Source organism: Mobula birostris, chromosome 3 (genome assembly GCF_030028105.1).
Source record: "Mobula birostris isolate sMobBir1 chromosome 3, sMobBir1.hap1, whole genome shotgun sequence".
Taxonomy (NCBI): Eukaryota; Metazoa; Chordata; class Chondrichthyes; order Myliobatiformes; family Myliobatidae; genus Mobula; species Mobula birostris.
In genome coordinates this window covers 64,214,368-64,237,043 of record NC_092372.1, presented here as the reverse complement: position 1 = coordinate 64,237,043, position 22,676 = coordinate 64,214,368, and the positions used below count along the sequence as shown (strand labels likewise).

The window sequence follows — 22,676 nt, the reverse complement described above, 5'->3', positions numbered from 1 at the left end:
GCTATAAGATCATGTACCTTACTAGGTACACTGCATGCATTCAAATATAACACCTTTAGTCTTGTATTTGTCACCCTTTTATACTGCAACCCATCCCACTAACTTCAATTTTGCCCTATCATCAGCCTGCCCTCCCTGACAGTCTCACTATACACTACCTCTGCTTGTAAACCAACGTTCCTATCCTTAGCCCTATCACTCTGGTTCCCATCCTCCCCGCCAGATTAGTTCAAACCCTCCCCAACAGTTGTAGCAACCTGCCTACAAGGATATTGGACCCTGCGGGACCAGGTGTAGCCCATCCCTTTTGTACAGGTCATACCTTCCCCAGAAAAGATCCTAATGATCCATAAATCTGAACCCCTGCACCAGTTCCTCAGCCATGCATTCATCTGCCAAATCATCCAATTTTTGCCCTCATTGGCGCGTACCACAGGCAGCAATCCAGAGATTGTTACCCTGGAGGTCCTGCTTTTCAGCTTTCTATCTAGCTCTCCAAATTCTCGCTTTAGGATCTCCTCTCTTTTCCTTTTTCCTAATATGGTTAAGGTATTGGGTAGTCAAACATATTATTAACATATTGGGAAGTCAGTGCAAGAGAAAAGTATCTGTCCCAGTACAAGTTATTTGGCAATTGTGGCATAGGGTAAATCATCAAGTATTATGGAATCATGTTTAAGATCTGGGGTCAACAGAAAGGATGGCGACTCTATTGCCCCAGAAGTGCCTATTGAAAGTTATTCCTTGGATAATGTGGTCTCTATTTCTTTCATCGTTCTGGGTTATAGTCACTGAGTGCACAATTAACATGCCTAAATCTTAAAAATGCATTCCTACTTACCATGTCGGTGTCTGAAACAGGTCCAAAGCTGGTTACATAGATGTCTGTCTTCACTTCTGTTATTCTCTCTAATAAAGTAAAAGAAACAATATTTTTCAATGACAAACAAATTCTGATCATTTTCCCCTAATCAAGAATAGAAAGCTTACAACTTGAAGTTCTGTTAAAAGCAATCTTTTCAGTGCTATTCCTATTATGCTTTGTTACATTTTTCCAACTTCATGTTTTATTTTATATTGTTCAAGACACAAACAATTCTGGGAAATTAGAAAGAATGCAAATAAAGGAACTGTTGATAACCTGAAGACACTGATAACAGACTGAGCATCTGCCCCACATTTCAGCCAGCATTCATTACAAACCATTGAATATTAATTCTCAGAAGTACATTGCTTTGAGACATCTGAGCCACAACAGGTGATTCAATAACACATTTCCAAAAGTACATAAATAACTACTCTTATTTGGAATACTGCATATTACTGCCACATGCAAGTGAAGCACCAACATACAATCACACAAACATTCTCTTCTCAATTCCACATCTAACCTTTTTAAATAAAGAAAACACTGGCAAATAGGTAATCTGTACACCAACTATCAGAATCAGGTTTAACATCACTGACATATATTGCAAACAGGCAAGACAAAAGACGTATTGAGGTCCGTTGTTGAGTGGTCTTGGTAGAATCTATGCTGAGCAGGCTACTGGTCAGTTCCTTAGCAACACAGACAAAATGCTGGAGGAATTCAGCAGGTCACACAGCATCTTTGGAAAGAAATAAACAATCGACACTTGAGGCGAAACCCTTCATCAGGACCGAGAAGGAAGGGGGAAGATGCCAGAATAAAAAGGTTGAGGGAGGGGAAGGAGGCTAGCTGGAAGGTGATAGGTGAAGACAGGTGGGTGGGAAAGGTACAGGGCTGGAAAAGAAATCTGATAGGATAGGAGAGAGGAACTTAGGAGAAATGGAAGGTGGAGAAGATCCAGGAGGAAGTGATAGGCAGGAGAGAAGGGGTAAAGAGGCAAAGGACCAGAGTGGGGAATACAAGGAGGGTAAGGGTATAATTTTTTAACCAGAAGGAGAAATCAATTTCTTTCTGTTCCTTCTGGGCATGTATTAATTATAAGGGATCTTCTCTTATGCATAGTAATACAAAGTGTTGATTTAAAAATTTCAACCTGTTATTGAAATTTTGTAACTTTTACATAAATGCTTGTATTTTTGCTATTTTGCTGAAATGCATAATTATCAAAAGGAGTCATATTTTAATGAGTGAAGCACCAGACCTGACAGAGATTGCACAGAACCAAAATATGATTTCAAATTCTAGGAGTCCTGGATAAAAATTATTTGCTTACAAAGCAAATGGGAAGGAAGAAATGAAATAAATGTCCCTCAGAAGTTTTCCTGGGACACTGAGCATTCCTTGGCCCAAAACGTCAACTGCAATGTCTTTTCCATAGATGCTGCCTGGCCTACTGCGTTCCTCCAGCAGTTAGGGTTGCATCAGGTCAGCTTCAGGGATGAAGAGAATGGAAGGATGAGTCAAGCCCTGCTTTACATCTGCAGACGCAGCCTCCTCCTAGTCAGAATGTGCTTCTAGCTGTCTAATAACGTCCTGCCTCGTCCCTGTGCCAAAGACGCCGCGCCCCAGCGGCTTCAATGACTACAGACTGGTGGCATTGACCTCCCACATCATGAAGACCCTGGAGAGACTTGCTCTGGAGCTGCTCCGGCCTATGGTCAGGCCACACTTAGATCCCCTCCAGTTCGCCTACCAGCCCCGACTAGGAGTTGAGGATGCCATCGTCTACCTGCTGAATCGTGTCTACGCCCACCTGGACAAGCCAGCGAGCACTGTGAAGGTCATGTTTTTTGACTTCTCCAGTGCGTTCAACACCATCCATCCTGCTCTGCTGGGGGAGAAGCTGACAGCGATGCAAGGTGGATGCTTCCCTGGTATCATGGATTCTTGATTACCTGACTGGCAGACCACAGTACGTGTGCTTGCAACACTGTGTGTCCGACGGAGTGATCAGCAGCACTGGGGCTCCACAGGGGACTGTCTTGTCTCCCTTTCTCTTCACCATTTACACCTCGGACTTCAACTACTGCACAGAGTCTTGTCATCTTCAGAAGTTTTCTGATGACTCTGCCATAGTTGGATGCATCAGCAAGGGAGATGAGGCTGAGTACAGGGCTACGGTAGGAAACTTTGTCACATGGTGTGAGCAGAATTATCTGCAGCTTAATGTGAAAAAGACTAAGGAGCTGATGGTAGACCTGAGGAGAGCTAAGGTACCGGTGACCCCTGTTTCCATCCAGGGGGTCAGTGTGGACATGGTGGAGGATTACAAATACCTGGGAATACGAATTGACAATAAACTGGACTGGTCTAAGAACACTGAGGCTGTCTACAAGAAGGGTCAGAGCCGTCTCTATTTCCTGAGGAGACTGAGGTCCTTTAACATCTGCCGGACGATGCTTAGGATGTTCTACGAGTCTGCGGTGGCCAGTGCTATCTGTTTGCTGTTGTGTGCTGGGGCAGCAGGCTGAGGGTAGCAGACACCAACAGAATCAACAAACTCATTTGTAAGGCCAGTGATGTTGTGGGGATGGAACTGGACTCTCTCACGGTGGTGTCTGAAAAGAGGATGGTGTCTAAGTTGCATGCCATCTTGGTCAATGTCTCCCATCCACTACATAACGTACTGGGTGGGCACAGGAGTACATTCAGCCAGAGACTCATTCCTCCGAAATGCAGCACAGAGTGTCATAGGAAGTCATTCCTGCCTGTGGCCATCAAACTTTACAACTCCTCCCTTGGAGGGTCAGACACCCTGAGCCGATAGGCTGGTCCTGGACTTATTTCATAATTTACCGGCCTAATTTATATATTACTATTTAACTATTTATTACTATTCTATTACTATTTATTATTTCTATGACTATTACTATTTACTATTTACTAATAGGAATATTACTATTACTATTTATTATTTATAGTGCAACTATAACAAAAACCAATTTCCCCCGGGATCAATAAAGTATGACTATGACTATGACTATAAGATCACCACCAATGTCATGGGAATTCCTGGCTGCATCATAATATCCTCCATTGGTTTATTAGAAAACAGCAACATTGCATATTAACCAAGAAAACAACATGAAGACAAGATCAATATCAACATGAAGAAAAGATCCTGGACTACTGTCCCACATGCAAGGCAGAGGACAGCATTCTGCCTCCAGAGGCACTATTCATTTCGTATACAGTTTGTTTTGTACAAAGATCACTTCCTGCTTGTGAACTGTTTATTTTACACCAATTGCTGCACGGCCTAATTCGGATTTCAACTTGAAGCACATGTGGTAGAAAAACATTGTTTTTGATCGTTTTTGGGAAGTTAAACTAGGCCAGGATATAAACATTAAATGTCAAGGCCCAGGGAAGAGTTATTTAACAGCAATACCTTGGGGTACAATCACATATGTAGCTTCTAGAAAGTGGCAACAAAGTGAAGAGAGTCTTGAAAACTGTATGTTATCTGCTTGAATTAATCAGTTGAGGTAATGAATATTGAAGGTGGAGCATCATGTTAGCTGTACAAATCATTGGTTAGGCGCACTTGGACTTTCATGTGCCATTCTAGTGACTATACTGTAGGAACACTCAGATTAAGCAGCACAGATTGCAGAAAAGATTCACAAGAATATTGCCTGAACTGCGAGTTTTCCTAACAAGAGGAGGTTGGACAGATAGGACTGTTTTCCCTGGAATGGAGGCGGCAGAGGGGCAACCTTACAAAGGGCATAGATGAAATAGACAGCCAGTTTTACTTCAAAGGTAGGGGGAACTAAAATTAGAAGGAATAGATTTAAGATGAGTGGGGACAGATTTAACGGGGATCTGAGGGGTAAGTAGTTCTTCCACACATGAAATGAGACACCAGAGGATTTGGTATAGGCACAATAACAGTGTTTAAAATACATGTGCACAGGTACATGGATAGGAAAGCTTTAGAAGGATATGGGCCAAACTCAGGCAAATGGGATTAACATCTTGGTTGACATGGATACACTGGACCAAAAAGCATGTTTACAAGCTGCGTAACTCTATGAGTTTCTATGAAACCAGCACATTAAGAGTGGACAACAGGAATTCTGCAGATGCTGGAAATTCAAGCAACACACATCAAAGTTGCTGGTGAACGCAGCAGGCCAGGCAGCATCTCTAGGAAGAGATGCAGTCGACATTAAGAGTGGAAACCTTTTCAATTTCAGCACGCTAATTCTCACCAATACAGATTTACATTTTGTTTATTCATTATGTACGATCTGGTGTACATCACGTTTCCTTACAGTAGTAAGGAAGCTACAGTGAGAAAGGTCAGAGTGGGATTTTGAATTAAAGTGGCAGTAAGCTCATTGGATTGAGCAAAGGTATGTTCAATCTGTATATTTTAATAGAAATTTCTGTCAGGCTGTGTTTTCCTCAGTGGACTACCTGATAGATAACCTTAAATTTGTCCATAGATTGAGAAAGTTATTAGTTGATGTGAGGTTGACCGAAAATGTGCTACACATTTTCAGAATAAAATTACACTAATTCCATCAGGTACACATTTCAGATTCCAAACAGTGCAAGTGATTTTCTTCCAGAAAATACTTAATAATTGACAGATGACTGAGAGACGTGAGCTGTAGAGGAATTTCTCATTTTCTTCACTAATTGGGTACGGGCTTTAGTATGATTTCTCTGAGGCCTGAGTGCACAGAAAACCTTTTACACAAGGCCTGCACTGCATCGTTGTTTAGAACCATAGAACCATAGAAACTACAGCACAGAAACAGGCCTTTTGGCCCTTCTTGGCTGTGCCGAACCATTTTCTGCCTAGTCCCACTGACCTGCACACGGACCATATCCCTCCATACACCTCCCATCCATGTATCTGTCCAATTTATTCTTAAATGTTAAAAAAGAACCCGCATTTACCACCTCGTCTGGCAGCTCATTCCATACTCCCACCACTCTCTGTGTGAAGAAGCCCCCCCCAATGTTCCCTTTAAACTTTTCCCCCCTCACCCTTAACCCATGTCCTCTGGTTTTTTTCTCCCCTTGCCTCAGTGGAAAAAGCCTGCTTGCATTCACTCTATCTATACCCATCATAATTTTATATACCTCTATCAAATCTCCCCTCATTCTTCTACGCTCCAGAGAATAAGGTCCTAACCTATTCAACCTTTCTCTGTAACTGAGTTTCTCAAGTCCCGGCAACAACCTTGTAAACCTTCTCTGCACTCTTTCAACCTTACTTATATCCTTCCTGTAATTTGGTGACCAAAACTGAACACAATACTCCAGATTCGGCCTCACCAATGCCTTATACAACCTCATCATAACATTTCAGCTCTTATACTCAATACTTTGATTAATAAAGGCCAATGTACCAAAAGCTCTCTCTACGACCCTATCTACCTGTGACGCCACTTTTAGGGAATTTTGTATCTGTATTCCCAGATCCCTCTGTTCTACTGCCCTCCTCAGTGCCTTACCATTAACCCTGTACGTTCTACCTTGGTTTGTCCTTCCAACGTGCAATACCTCACACTTGTCTGTATTAAACTCCATCTGCCATTTTTCAGCCCATTTTTCCAGCTGGTCCAAGTCCCTCTGCAGGCTCTGAAAACCTTCCTCGCTGTCTACTACACCTCCAATCTTTGTATCATCAGCAAATTTGCTGATCCAATTTACCACATTATCATCCAGATCATTGATATAGATGACAAATAACAATGGACCCAGCACTGATCCCTGTGGCACACCACTAGTCACAGGCCTCCACTTGGAGAAGCAATTCTCTACTACCACTCTTTGGCTTCTTCCATCGAGCCAATGTCTAATCCAATTTACCACCTCTCCATGTATACCTAGCGACTGAATTTTCCTAACTAACCTCCCATGCGGGACCTTGTCAAAGGCCTTACTGAAGTCCATGTAGACAATATCCACTGCCTTCCCTTCATCCACTTTCCTGGTAACCTCCTCAAAAAACTCCAATAGATTAGTCAAACATGACCTGCCACGCACAAAGCCATGTTGACTCTCCCTAATAAGTCCCTGTCTATCCAAATGCTTGTAGATTCTGTCTCTTAGTACTCCCTCCAATAACTTACCTACTACTGACGTTAAACTTACTGGCCTATAATTTCCCAGATTGCTTTTCGATCTTTTTTTAACCAACGGAACAACATGAGCCACTCTCCAATCCTCCAATCCTCCAGCACCTCACCTGTAGACAGCGACATTTTAAATATTTCTGCCAGGGCCCCTGCAATTTCAACACCAGTCTCCTTCAAGGTCCGAGGGAGCACCCTGTCAGTCCACTTTAATTTTCCTCAAGACAGCAAGGACCTCCTCCTTTTCGATCTGTACAGTTTCCATGATCTCACTACTTGTTTCCCCTAATTCTATAGACTTCATGCCAGTTTCCTTAGTAAATACAGACACAAAAAACCTATTTAAGATCTCCCCCATTTCCTTTGGTTCCGCACATAGGCGACTACTCTGATCTTCAAGAGGACTAATTTTATCCCTTACGATCCTTTTGCTCTTAATATACCTGTAAAAGCTCTTTAGATTATCCTTCACCTTGACTGCCAATGCAACCTCATGTCTTCTTTTAGCACTCCTGATTTCTTACTTAAGTATTTTCTTGTACTTCTTATACTCCTCAAGCACCTTATTTACTCCCTGCTTCCTATACATGTCAGACAACTCCCTCTTCTTCTTTATCAGAGTTGCAATATCCCTTGAGAACCGAGGTTCCTTATTCCTATTCACTTTGCCTTTAATTCTGACAGGAACATACAAATTCTGTCTTTGTCCCTAGGTTTAAAAAAACTATTTCCTTTTAATTACTTCATTCCTCCAGTATACACACAATGTATTAACTTCCCTTTTATTTCTGGAATAACTTCAGAAAATGTGAAATGGAAGACATAATTTGTTAAAATGGACAAATTAAGCTTTTCTATCAGGTAGCAATACATACAAAATGCTGGCGGAACTCAGCAGGCCAGGCAGCATCCATGGAAAAGAGTAAACAGTCAACGTTTCGGGCCAAAATGCGGATTGGAAAAGGAGAGTTAGTGTAAAAAAAAAAGTGGGGGCGAGGATGAAGAAGCACAATCTGGTAGGCGGAACTGGTCCTTACCCTCAATAATTTCTCCTTCGGCTTCTACCACTCCCTTCAAATCAAAGGTGCAGCCATGGGGATTCACATGGGTCCCAGCTAAGGTTGACCTTTCATCGGCTACGTGAAACAGTCCATGTTCCAAGCCTACACCGGCATCACTCCCCAACTCTTCCTGTGCTACATCAAAGAATACAATGGTGCTGCTTCCTGCTGAGCTAGTCGATTTCATCCACTTTGCCTCCAACTTCTACCCTGCCCTCAACTCTACTTGGTCCATTTCCGACCCCTCCCACACCTTTCTCAATTGCTGTTTCAATCTTTGGAGACAGTCTATCAACTGATACCTTTTATAAACCCACTGACTCTCACAGCTATCTAGACTATACCTCTTTCCACCTTCTCCCCTGTAAAAATGCCATTCCCTTTTCTCAGTTCCTCCATTTCCACTGCATCTGCTCTTCGGACGAGGTTTTCCATTCCAGAACAACTGAGATATCCTCCTCCTTCAAAGAATGAAGCTTTCCTTCTTCCACCATCAATGCTGCTCTCACCTGCATCTCTTCCAATTCGCGCACATCTCCCACTGCCACACCAGGGATAGGGTTCGTCTTGCCCTCACCGACCACCCCACTTGCCTCCGCGTCCAGGACATAATTCTCCGTAACTTCCACCATCTCCAGAGGGATCCCACCACCAAGCAGATCTTTCACTCCTCTTCACTTTCTGCAATGATCAGTCCCTAAGCAACTCCCTTGTCCATTCGTCCCTCCCCACTGACCTCCCTCTTGGCACTTATCCTTGAAAGCAGAACAAGTGCTACACCTGCCCCTACACTTCCTCCCTCACTACCATTCAGGACCCCAAACAGTCCTTCAGGGTGAGGGGACACTCCACTTGCGAGTCTGTTGTGGTCATCTATTGCAGCGGTCCCCAACCACCGGGCCGAGGACCGGTACCGGGCCGCAAAGCATGTGCTACCGGGCCGCGAGGAAACAATATGATTTGGCGATATGAGTCAGCTGCCCCTTTCCTCACTCCTTGTCACGCCCTCTGTTGAACTTCAACGCATGTGAGGTCATTACCCGCGCATCATCCATGTCAGCGTGGGAAGGAGATCAAATCCTCCAGCTTGCAAATGACGGCGGGCTGAAAAGTATGTTTGACATAACATCTCTGCCGGCATTCTGGATCAAAGTCAGGGCTGAATATCCTGAGATAGCCACGAAAGCACTGAAAACATTGCTTCCATTTCCAACATTTTTCTGCGAATGGAGTTTTCTGCAATGAATGCAACGAAAACTAAACTGCGGAAGAGACTGGACATAAGGAACCCATTCGAATATCGTTGTCTCCCATCACCCCTCGATGGGACCATGTTGTTGCAGGGAAACAAGCCCAGGGCTCCCATTGATTCAGCGATATTGGTGTGTTGCAATGATTTCATATGTTCATAAGGGGAAAGTATGTGCTGTGTGTCTAATAGCCAAACGTTACTTAAAATGTTATGATGCTTTTGACTTATAAGTGATTTATATAACCATATAGCAATTACAGCACGGAAACAGGCCATCTCTGCCCTTCTAGTCCATGCCGAACGCTACTCTCACCTAGTCCCACCGACCTGCACACAGCCCAGAACCCTCCATTCTTTCCTGTCCATATACCTATCCAATTTTTCTTTAAATGATAATATCGAACCCACCTCTACCACTTCTACTGGAAGTTCGTTCAGCACTTACTTCAAGCTCCCCTGTCCTCCCCTGATAATTGACTTATCACTATATTCATGCGAGGAAAATATGTGCTGTGTGTTTAATATTAAATTCGTTAGATAAACCATTTTAGAAACAAAATTGAGCGTATTAGCCACTTAGCGCCTATATTCCAGTCGTGATTAACATCACTCCCCCTCCCCCAAACAGAATCGCCAAGAACAATTTGCAGGGGGAAAAAAAATCATCGGCAGGTGCACGCATGAGCACTGGTGCCCGCGCAAGGCTTCATGGTCATTGTCGTCTTTCTCTGGTTAAACACAACGTATTTGACTGCTACTCTTGTCCATTGGCAACCCAAACACTGCCCCCCCCCCCCCAGTCAGCCGGTCCGCAAGAATATTGGCAACATTAAACCGGTCAGCAGTGCAAAAAAGGTTGGGGACCCCTGATCTATTGTATCCAGTGCTACTGTAGCTTCCTGTATATATGTAAGACCCAACGTAAATTGGAAGACCATTTCGCCAAGCACCTTCGCTCAGTCCACCACAAAAAGCGGGATCTTCCAGTGGCCATCTATTTCAATTCTACTTCCCATTCTGACATGCCAGTCCATGACCTCCTCTGCTGCTGTGATAAGATCACACTCTGGTTGGAGGAGCAACACTTTATATTCCGTCTGGGTAACTTCTAACTTCTTGAACTTCTGGTAATTGCCACCTCCTCCTCTCTTTCACCATTCATCATCCTCTTTTACTTCTCTCACCTTATCTCCTTACCTGCACATCAGCTCCCTCTGGTGCTCCTCCCCCTTCCCTTTCTTCTATGGTTTTCTGTCTGCTCGTATCAGATTCATCCTTCTCCAGCCCTTTATCTCTTTCATCAAGTAACTTCCCAGCTCTGTACCTAACTCCCTCCCATTCTCATGGTTGCACCTATCACCTTCTGCTTCTTCCTCCCCTCTCCCACCTTCTTATTCTGACTTTTTCCTCTTCCTTCCCAGTCCTGATGAAGGGTCTAGGCCCAAAGCATAGACTGTTTTCTCTTTTTCATAGATGCTGCCTGTCCTGCTGAGTTCTTCCAGCATTTCATGTGTGGTGCTTGGATTTCCAGCATCTGTAGATTTTCTCGTGTTTGCTATCTATCAGCGAGGAGAAATGCAGCCTGACAGAAATTTTTATTAAAACAGGTCCTATGCAAATTCAGATTTTTAGAACTGAAACAACAAATAGCCAGAAATCCTAAAGAGAATCAGAATCAATGTTATTATCACTTAGGTGATGTGAAATTTGTTGTTTTGCAGCATCATTCCAGTACAAAGACATAAAGTTACTATAAGGTACAAAAATAAATGAATAGTGCAAAAACCCAGGTAGTGTTCACAGAATATTCATAAATCTGATGGCGGAGGGGAAGAAGCTGTTTCTGAACTGTTGAGTGTGGGTTTTGTTAATTTTAAAATGTATTTCTTCACAGAGAGCATAAAATATTTATGTAATGAAGAATACATGGAAATTATTTTTATAATCTCAGCAAAGGTTTAGGCACATGTTCAAAAGCTTCTATCCATCTTATCATTTCCTTGTCAAGTTTGTTTTTGTGTCAGATTGCAATACATGGAGCAGCTGACCAACTTTTGTCTTCTTGCATCAATGCTTCTTCCCAAAGTTTAGTACCTATACCTTTAAAAAGTATGTGTAATAGTTCTACATTTTCTAAAATTCCTACTATTTCTTAATGCACACTTTCCCAAAAACTTAGATACATTCTTAGTTTTGTTTGTCTTTCCCTCTGCTTCAGAAAACCATTTGGTTCGAGCTTCCAATTCAGTTCTGCAGATTCTGAGATTGCTGAAGACCTCTCGTTTGGATTTGCAAAATATATCCAGTATATTAATTCCACGCAAGTAAAGCATACTGGAGGTGAGATACAATACTGCGGCTAGAAAGATTAAGAGAATTGGAACAAATTACATTGCTTCAACCTGACCACAGTCTGCACTACACTGGATTCCTGCAAAATCCATCAGTTAGAATCGTGACTTACATGTCATCAGAAAGAGATGCAGAATGGGAACAAATTTCCTGAGAAGATTCTTCACAGTAGCTCTTCGCATGTAAACAAGTTTCCATTATAGGGACAAGTTTCTCATTAGCCATTTTATTTATGCGCTTCATAATTTTGTATACCTCTATCGGGTCACCTCTCAATTTCTGTTCATAACCGGAAGATTCCATCCCAAGTAGCATTCTCTTTACGCAACAGTACAGCAAACAGAACTGCACACAATACTCTTATTGTGGTCTCAGCAATGTTCTATATATGCTCTTGTGTTTTATGCCCTAACTGATGATTTCCAGCAACCATATGCCTCTTCCGTGCTTATCTACCTGTGCTACCATATTCAGTGGCCCATGGACTTGTACACCAAGGTCCTTCTATCACTCAGTATTTCCTAGGAACCTTCCATTCATGGTCTAGGTTACACTTCCCAAAACCCATCACCTCACACTTATATGATATGTTGCTGCGATGTATATCAGGAGTTGTTCTGTGGCATGTTTTAGAACTTCAGCAGGCATACTGAATGTTCCTGTAGCTTTGTTGCTTTAGAGGTGGCACAGTACACTCATATCAAGGACAAAGCCTCTAAAGAGGAGTTCCCAAAGTGCTTCTTCCAGCAGTCCCTGATTTCTTCATTGTTCTTCATAAGGCCATAAGCCAGAATCAGAATTAGGCTATTCGGCATATCGAGTCCACTCTGCCATTCAATTACCGTTGATTTATTACTCCCTCAACCCCATTCTCCTGTCTTTTCCCCATAACCATTGACACCTTTACTAAGCAAGAGCCTATCAACCTCCATTTTAAGTATACCAATAACTTGCCCTCCACAGCTGTCTGCGGCAATGAATTTCAAGGTTCTTTGATAAGATTGGCTGACAGGCAGGAGGCAGAGAGTGGTATAAAGGGGGCGTTTTCAGGTTGGTGACCTATGGTTTTCTACAGGGGTCACTTTTGGAACCGCTTCTTTACACATTGTATGTTAATGATTTAGATGATGGAATTGAGAGCTTTCTGCCCAGGTTTACAGAAAATACAAAGATAGGTGGAGGGGCAGGCAGTGTTGGGGAAGCAGGAAGTCTGCAGATGGACTTGGACAGATTAGGCAAATGGGGAAAAAAGTGACAGATGGAATACAGTGTTGTTTTAGCCCGATACAGTCTTGACAGTGTTCAAGAAACCATGCAGCTTATCATCTGATTGCCGGATCTCTGGTTCCGCATATCACCTGTTCTTTAGATCACAAGTTTTTTTTAGATCTTGGCTTCGGGTAATGATAGAGTTTTCTTCCCCTTGTGGCATGATAAAGTTCAAATTCAATAAAGTCCTGCATTTGTAGTTAATTAGTTCCAGAATCTTCAGTCACCCACATCAAACCAAACCTCAAGTTATATGATTCAGAAGCTGAATCTTGTCACAGGTGCTAATTACAGTGGACCTCAGGCCTATTGACATTCTGGGAACAATGATTAAGAAGAGACTTCTTTGCAAAGTTTGAATCCTTCAACATCAATTTGTTGTGGTAACATTTCTGTTGCTGCACCACTTTGGAATGTAGCAGACAAAACTAAGGTGGTGGTTGCTCTGGCCTTTATCAGTAGTTATCAAAATACTAATGATACAGATATCCCTGCATTCTCTCAGTCAACAATGACATAATCAAACAGGTGCATTGAGAGTTGTACTTGCTCCTCTGGTCTTTGGTCATGATAGAAATGCCTACAAATTCTCAGATAGATGATCAATTCAACTTCATTGAATGATAAAATTTGTTTCAATATTTCAGTAATCCATCCAGAGCACAGTGGGAAATTGCATATTATTAGCATTGTATCAAAATTCTGCCAACAGAATATGGGTTTTATAAATAACACAATTATGTTTAGAAACAATAGTAAAGGCCTTTTTCAAGGGAAGCCATGATGGAAAGATGTAAAAGCTTGAGATAGCAAAAGGATCAATGTAGCTGAAAAATGCTGGGAACGGGAAACTGGAAATTTGGACTAAAGCCACTGGGCCAGAGAATGCTGTAAAAGTGATTATTTTAATTAACTTGGAGGAAATCTTGATAAGGTGACGAGGGAAATATTAATTCTCATGGTTGGGAAATCAGTAATTAAAAACTATAACAGAGTGTGAGAAGAACAACTGGAAGAAACTTTTCATGCCAAGAAATGTGTGAGTATGCTTTCTCATGAGTAGTTAAGCAAAGAATCTTAGAAAAGGAGAATTAGACCTTATCTGAAAAAAGGCAAATGAAAATGGCTAGCTGGGAGGTAAATAAAGTGTAATTGGATGAAATGATCCACCAAGATTCAATGATCCCAATTAAGTATCAATCCTCAAGTCATAGGATTGTTTTAATATTTATATTACATTTGTTTACTGAACTCCTTATACTGTGTATTTTATATTCTGCATCGGAGCCAGAGATATGTTTTCTTTTCACTAGTGCGCACTGAAGAATGACAATAAACCATCCTGAATCTTGTAACTTTCCCAGTCCTACTGATGATGGAGCAAATATTCATTCAAAATGCCTTTGTTATCACTGAAATGACAGTTAAAATAATGTTGGCATGGATATCCAGTTGCATTAACAAGACTTTTATTTTTAAAAATGCACTGTGGATATTCTTTAGTGTGCATTTTTAATCATAACATTACAGTGCATCATATGCCATTTTTAACATTGAATTACATGGATAAACTGTTCTTGGGGTTCCAGCCCGGTACAGATATTGATTATAACTGACGGTTCAACGACAAACGCTCCCATCTTTATGAAGGTGGGAGAGTTTGCCATTGAAACATCGGTTATAATCGATACCTGTATTTGGCTAGAAGCCAAAGAAGAGTTTATTTGTCATATACGCCAGGAAAGCACTGGATCCTTTTCCATTGAATTGCATGATTCTCGCATAATCCCAAAGCACATAGTGGTGATGTCAATCCTTGTTCATGTCGCTGTTTTGTTGGGATCTAGATAGACAGATAGATAGATAGATATATACTTTACTGGTCCCAAAGGAAATTACAGTGACACAGTAGCATTACAAGTGCATAAATATAAATATTAGAAGAGAAGTAGAAAGAATAAAAAATAAGTTACCACGAACAGTCTGCCAGGAGGGTTTCATCAATTTCCTGACAATAGGTAGAGCCTAATGGCCAAGGGTAACAATGACCTCATATAATGCTCTTTGAGCAGCACAGCTGTCTTAGTCTATTACTGACAGTGCTCCTCTCTTCAGCGAAGGTGGCATGCAGAGAGTGAGAAGCATTGTCCAGAAATGCCAGGAGTTTCCGTAGGGTCCTTTGTTCAGCTTTCAGTGTGTCCAATTTGATTCCTATAAAAGAGCCAGCCTTTCTAATTAGTTTATTGAGCCCATGTTGATGCCATTGCCTTAGCACACCACTATATAGAAGACTGTAGTGGCAACAACAGGCTGGTAGAATATGTGAAGGAGGGGCCTGCATACTCCAAAGGACCTCAGTCTCCGCAGGAAGTAGAAGCAACTCTGGCCCTTCTAGTACACAGCCACTTTGTTGATGTTCCACTCAAGTCTGTCATCCAGGTGCACCCCCAGGTACTTGTAGGTCCTCACCTCATCCATATCCTCATCATCAATACTAACAGGGAGCAATGCAGGCCTAGTCTTCTGGAAGTCCATCACCACCTTCTTTGTCTTACTGTTGTTGAGCTGCAGGTGATTCAGCTTCCACCATTTGATCCACCACTGCACGTGTGAGGTACTCAGAGCAAATAAGCTCAGAGAATTGGGAACAAACGTCATAATTGTGTTATTTAGGGAATAGTTAATTTTATACAAGTTTGTTATGCTCAGCTGGGAAGCACATTGATGCTGCCTGAGCCACAAGTATCTTCGCTGCTTATTGGCTCAAGTGGGGTAACACAGAATTTCCTGCATGACCAAGAACAGGTGAGAACTCTATGGTTTCCATGCCACTGCAGGAACAGAGGTAGCAGGGAGAGAAGTCCCTTGGAATGACAGGCAGATCTCCAGGCAGCACACTACCTCTACATGTTTGAGAGCAAAGTAACGGGATGCTAACAATTTTCCAAAAACTAATCACTCTGACCTGCCATCTCATATAAATGCAAAGACCTAGGTACTCATCTGCTAATGGACGACAAGATCATTGCCAGTATCAACTTTCAGCCTCCAGAAAAATGTGCTAATTTTATATTTCGCAGCTCACAACCTGTAGTCTGATACCTCATCTAGAATGTGATAGAGGCTCTCTTCTCTGACCAAACTCCTTTCCACTTCTATTTGCAGTAAAGTACAGTGGGGGGAGGGAGGTGGACACACAAATTTGTCTAGATGATGGGCTTCTGCGAGGTTCAAGAACTGAATAGTTACACACAAGCAAATCCCAACACTTTCTTTAATGGGCAAATGCACAACAGGATGTGATCAGATCCAAAAGACACTCATGATTAGTGCATTGCACTCCAATGCTCAAGTATCTTTTAATCTGAGGCAGCCCACATGTGCCCACCATACTTGAGGCACCACAAAAAACCCTCAAAGGGTCTTGGGTCCCAGGGCAAGCCTCCTATAGTTCTTCAGTACATGAGCTTCTGAAATTGAGGGTAAGACAGACACAGGCTTACTAGTGAATTCATGACATGCTCATTATGGTATCATGCCACCTGGGTTGGGCAGTCACACAGCAAGATTCTGCAGAGAGAGGCACTCATTTAACTGGTCTCAACTGTATCTACCATAGCCTTCTCACTATATGAACAAAGCTCTTGCCCACTGCACAGAAAAAGTAAGAAATAATGAAGCAGGTGGCAATGAAAATAGACTCTTCTTGGAAGTTCACTTAGGGCACACCATATTAGTTCAGCTAAGGACTTTAGTCCTCGAAATGACGGGAAATCCACACCCAGATGCAGTAAACCCTTACAAATAATTGAAGTTAACTGTCACCACTCTGTAGAACTACATGTGTTTCCCAATGACCATCTACAAAAGAGTCTGACCATGAACTTCTGTGCAAGCTACATAGCATACCACCCTGATATTATATATTCCACATTAAGTTAGAACAAACTACTTTTCACTGACATGGGAATTCCTTCACTGTGAGTGCTGCAGTGAGCAAGCAATGCAGGTTACCATCTCTGGAAGTCCTTTAGGGATATTATCTTGCTAGCAATATCTACTTCCTTCAGGCAGGGGCACACAATTAGATGTATATCATTTTAGTTTTCTTTAATAGTCTGCTCTATTATGAAAAAACCTACACTCCTAATGACACTTTTCCCATTATTTCCCCTTTGCTGATCATTTCAGTTTCTGTTTGAGTACAAACCAACAAGTCAAACCATATTGTAGAACAAACGAAGCAAAATTATAAAACAATTATCCTCTCACTCATATGTGCCTATCATACTACTGCCATGCATTGCTCCCTCAGTGGAAGGTAGTTACTCATTTCAAAGTTCAAAGTAAATTTATTATCAAAGTGCATATATGTCACCGTAAGCAACCCTGACATTTATTTTCTTGCAGGTATACACAATAGATCTATAATAGAATAATATTCATAATAGAATTAATCAAAGACTGCGCCAACCTGGGCATTCAACCAGTGTGAAAAAGACAACAAACTGTGCAAATACAAAAAGGAAGGAATAATAATAATATATAAATAAGAAATAACAATCAAGAAGATGAGATGACGAGTCCTTCAAAATGAGTCCATAGGTTGTGGAAACATTTCAATGATGAAGTGACGTTACCCCCTTTGGTTCAAGAGCCTGATGGTTCAGGGTTAATAACTATTCCTGAACTTGGTAATGTGAGCCAAATGATGGTGTGCCACCACACTCAAAACACCGATCAACAATGGAATTGAAAGCCATGATGGCTTCTGCTCGTAGTTCAATGTAAGGCATCATCACCCATCAATCACATCATCAAGGCTTGGTTCTACAATCATGAGTTGGTCAGCTCTTCCATTTTGGTAAGATTTAGGTTCCTAGCAAAATCTATGTAACACTAGAGTAAGATTCCCTCATACTCCATTTGAATTTCATTTTGCAATTGCTCTCAGGCAGACACTACACATAGAACAGTGCAGCACAGGAACAGGCCGATCAGCTCACAATGTTGTGCTGAACCAAATAAATTAGTAACCAAATGGGCAACTAAACTAAATCTCTTAAAAGGCTCTCTTGTTTCTCCACCTAACACCACACCAGGCAGCATATTCTAGGTACTCTCCACTGTGTAAAAATTTGCCTTTCACATCTCCTTTGAAATTACCTCCTCTCACCTTAAATGCATGTCATCTAATATTAGACATTTCAACCCTAATAACAAGATATTGTCTGTCTACTCTATCTATGCCTCTCATGATCTTATAAATATATATCAGATCTCCTCTCAGCCTCTGCCCTCTCAAAGGAAAACAACCCAAGTTCATCCAACCTTACATGCCCTCTAAACCAGGCAGCAAATGGTAAAGTTGTTCTGCACCCTCACCAAAACCTTGACATCTTTCCTACAATGAGGCAACCTGAACTGAATGCAATACTTTAGATATGGTCTAACTAGAGTTTTATAAAGACGCAACATAACTTCCTGACCTTTGAACTCAATCCCTCGACTAATAAAGGCATGCATGTTTAACCACCCTATGAACCTGCATAGCTGAACCCCAAGACCCCTCTACACATTAATACTGTTAAGGGTCTTGCACATCCATTCTCATTCTCTTTTACATTTGATCTTTCAAGGTTCAATGCCACCAATTTTCATATCAGCTGCAAAGTTACTAGTCCACCCATCTACATCCAGGTACATCACAAATAGCAGAGGTCCCAGTATAGATCCCCGAGGAACGTCACTAATCACAGACCGCCAGCTAGAATTAGCCACTTCGACCATCACTCTCTGATTTTGATGGACAAGTTAGTTCTGAGTCCAAGTGGCCAATTCACAATAGATTTCATACATCTTAATTTTCTGAATGAGCTTCTCATGAGGGACCTTGTCAAAACTGTTACTAAAATGTAGACAACATCCACAGCTCTACCTTAATCAACCATCCTCATCAAATAACTCAATCAAATTAATGAGACACGATTTGCCCACACAAAGCCATGCTGGCTCTTCCTAATTAGTCCGTGGTTTTCCAAATGCTCAGAAATCCTATTCTTAAGAATTCTCTCCAGTAACTTCCTTATTACCAATGTGAGACTCACTAGCCTGTAGTTTCCAGGATTATCACTGGTTCTCTTCTTGAATAATAGAACAACATTAGCTACTTGCCAGTCCTCTGGGACCTCACCTATGGCTAGAGAGGGCACAAAAATATTGGTCAAGGCCCCAGCAATCTCTTTGCATGCCTCTGTCAATAACCTTAATGGTTTTTAAAAGTCAACAGTACCTCCTCTAGTTTGAAATGCCCTAGCATATTAATACTCTTGACACTGATGTCCCTATCCTCCACATCGTTCTCCTTGGTAAATACAATTGTAAAGTACTTATTAAGGGTAACTTAAAACTCAAGGACTCATAGTCGATGTTCCGAACTGCCCACCCACAGAAAGTTCAGTAACCTGGCCAGGCTCATTACTCAACACCAGGTCCAGTACAGCCTCTCCTCTTCTTAAACTATCTACATATTGATTTTAAAAACCCTCCTGGATGTACTTAACACATTCTGCCCCATCCAAACCTCTTGCACTAATAAGGTCCTAGTTATATAGGAAGTTGAAATTCCCTGATAACATGTTGTTTCACACCTTTCCTTAATCTGCCTACATATCTGTTCCTCACTATTTTTAAGTTCTACCTAGGACGTGGCACTGGGCATAATCCAGACATTACTACCTTGGAGGTCCTACTCATCAACCTCTGTGCAGGACTTCTTCCTCCTTTCTACTCATGTCATTAGTGTCAACGTGCACCATGACCTCTGGTTGCTCACCTTCCCCTTTGAGAATATTCTGCAGCCGCTCTGAGATATCCTGGACTCTAGCACCTAGGAGGCACCACACCATGCTGGCACCACTTTCTCGGCCATAGAGTCTCCTGTCCGCACCCCCCACCCCCGCCAACTATTGGGTCTATCACTATCGCTCTCCTTGACTTTAGGCTTCCCTGCGGAGCCTCAGAGCTGGCTACTATGTCATTGCATACCTTGTGGCACAGTAGGTCATAACTCATCCCCCAAGTTCTTATCAAAGAGGTATACTTGTTGCTGAGGGTAATAGCCCCAGGGGAACCTTGCACTGACTGCTTACTCCCCTTATTTTCCTTGTGGGCACCCATCTAATATTAGAAGTCTGCACTCTAGATGTGACTAACACAGTAAAAGTTTCATCTATAAGGTTTTCAGCCTTCTGGATGGTCCTGAGTACTTTCAGCTCCAGTTCCTTGACCTTGTCAATCTTTTCCTTTCATACATTTCAAGGAACATCATATCAAACTTCATGGTTGATATATCAGGATGTACCTTGAATCTTCATAGTTGTTTTGACATACCATCTCTGGAGTCTTCCAGGGCTGGCAGACATGGGAGTGAAATGTAAACAATATTTAATTCAGTTTCCTTGTAGAAGTTTGTTCTTCAATAACTAGAATGAAAAGGTTACAAAGGAATGGTCATAGTAAGAGGACAAATGTAAGAGTGGTAATTTTAAGCTATCTGAATCATACATACCAGAAGAGACTAGGTGGAGGTGTTTGTGAGGATCAGTGGGGTGGGTATATGATCCCAGTATCATGACCACCAGCCGACAGCTGGCAGAGGACCTCACAAATGCCAGCACACTTTCCTAATTCTACTTAGTATCTGGATATAATAGAGCTTCCCAGCAGTCTGCGGCTATGGTCAGATGTACAAAAGACCAGGAAATATGCAATGAGTACATTGTGCCCACCAAGGATAGTTGTTATACATATGACACCTTTAGAATTTTGTAATAGTAAATGTGTTTATCTTGTGTTAGGCAGGAGCACTGGTTGATACACGTTGTTTTTGGGTGTGATATGTGGAAAAGAGTAATTATACCGTTATAATACAGAGGGATATTTCCAACACAACGTGCAAGAGCTTAAAGCTATTGCACTAGAGGCATTGCTCTGGGCATTTACTTAATTCCTCTAGTGCTTCATCTCAGACCCAAGGGGCTTACTGCTCACCCACCCCTCCCCCCATGTGTACAAGACTTTCCTTCCTATATCAGACTCTTTCTGGAGGGTTTCAAGGACAGCCTGTATTACGGGGTCTAGCGATTACATTTTCATTGCTTTGATGAGTGGTTCCTGGGTGCTTCCAACATACTTAGCTTTACTTAAGATGCTGTCAGACCTGCTGAGTATTTCCAAGATTTTCTGTATACTTCAGCTGTAGTTGCAAGCAGAAAGAAGTTCCCCTTTAAGAAAGATAGAGATGATTTTAATCAGTGCACATTAAATTCAACTAGTGCTCAGGACTTTTGTTGTGCACTAAATTAAAAAGTAGCATCAGTGTTACTAGTACAGAGGCATGGGTTTTCTAAGTGCCACCAGTTCAATGCATGGTGCCTTCAGGTCCTCGGATCTAAAGTTTATTTGGTTAAGGACCATACTAGGGAGTGCACCAGACTACTATAGAGGAACTTATAACTGGACTGTAAGTGGAGCGCTGGGAACAGGGGATGCCAAGTGTTGAACTTCACTGCTCTCAAGTTATGTCCAGCCAGTAGGTAGCTGGATACAATTTCAGCCACCAACCACCAAGTCCAATTTTCACATATACTGTTAATTTACACATATACTGTTCTGTGCCTCACTGATATCCAAGATGCAGGAAGTGTACAAAGATGAAGTTGGTTTTCCGAGAACCTGCAGCATTTACTCAGAATAAAAAAAAAAGTGGGGTAATGAACACTTACAAATTCAACATCACATATAAGAATGTAAGCAAACCATGCAGGCCATCATCATCAGCGTTATCCTTATTTTCAGTCAATTGATCCAAACAGCATCCGAGCTAATAATACCACGTGGATTGAGATTGTACTTTGAATTTCACACCTGCTATTACAACATACAAGTAAAGGTCATTTGACCTCAAGCAAGATGGCACCAGCAACCAACATAACTAACAATGACATCCTGCAGACAGCTCATGAAACTACCATTTCCCCTTCTTACTTTTAAATATACTTCTACTACTAATCTGTGTGTGACTGAAGCCTGTAATTTACATTTTGATCATGTCATTTTGGGCTGACTGAGAGATCTTGCGTTTGTGCTGTCTCCAAGGGGATTCAACGTGGTTGAGAATGGAATGTGTGAACTAATAGCAGAGTGTGAACTCACAGATATGAATAAATTTAAAAATGCATTTCAAATATTCTTATTCATCTCTAATTACAAATAAAGGTCATTATAGCCAAAAGACAATAGGTGCAGGAGTAGGCCATTTGGCCCTTCGAGCCAGCACCGCCATTCACTGTGATCATGGCTGATCATCCACAATCAGTATCCAGTTCCTGCCTTATCCCCATAACCTTTGATTCCGCTATCTTTAAGAGCTCTATCCATCTCTTTCTTGAAAGCATCCAGAGACATGGCCTCCACTGCCTTCTGGGGCAGAGCATTCCACATATCCACCACTCTCTAGGTGAAAAAGGTTTTCCTCAACTCCGTTCTAAATGGCCTACCCCTTATTCCTAAACTGTGGCCTCTAAAGTATGACTATGACTATGGTTCTGGACTCACCCACCAGCGGGAACATGCTTCCTGCCTCCAGTGTGTCCAATCCCTTAATAATCTTATATGTTTCAACCAGATCCCCTCTTATCCTTCTAAATTCC

The 22,676-nt window shown here is 41.9% G+C and overlaps 1 protein-coding gene across 1 annotated transcript in view; it reads right to left on the bottom strand.

The window, feature by feature from the left end:
• LOC140194609 (gamma-aminobutyric acid receptor subunit alpha-2-like) overlaps positions 1-22,676 on the bottom strand; it is a 209,132-nt gene that overhangs the window by 86,001 nt on the left and 100,455 nt on the right. Inside the window, exon 4 of the mRNA XM_072251847.1 lies at positions 842-909. Coding sequence (XP_072107948.1) covers positions 842-909 — 68 coding nt within the window. The remainder of the gene's footprint in view (positions 1-841; positions 910-22,676) is intronic.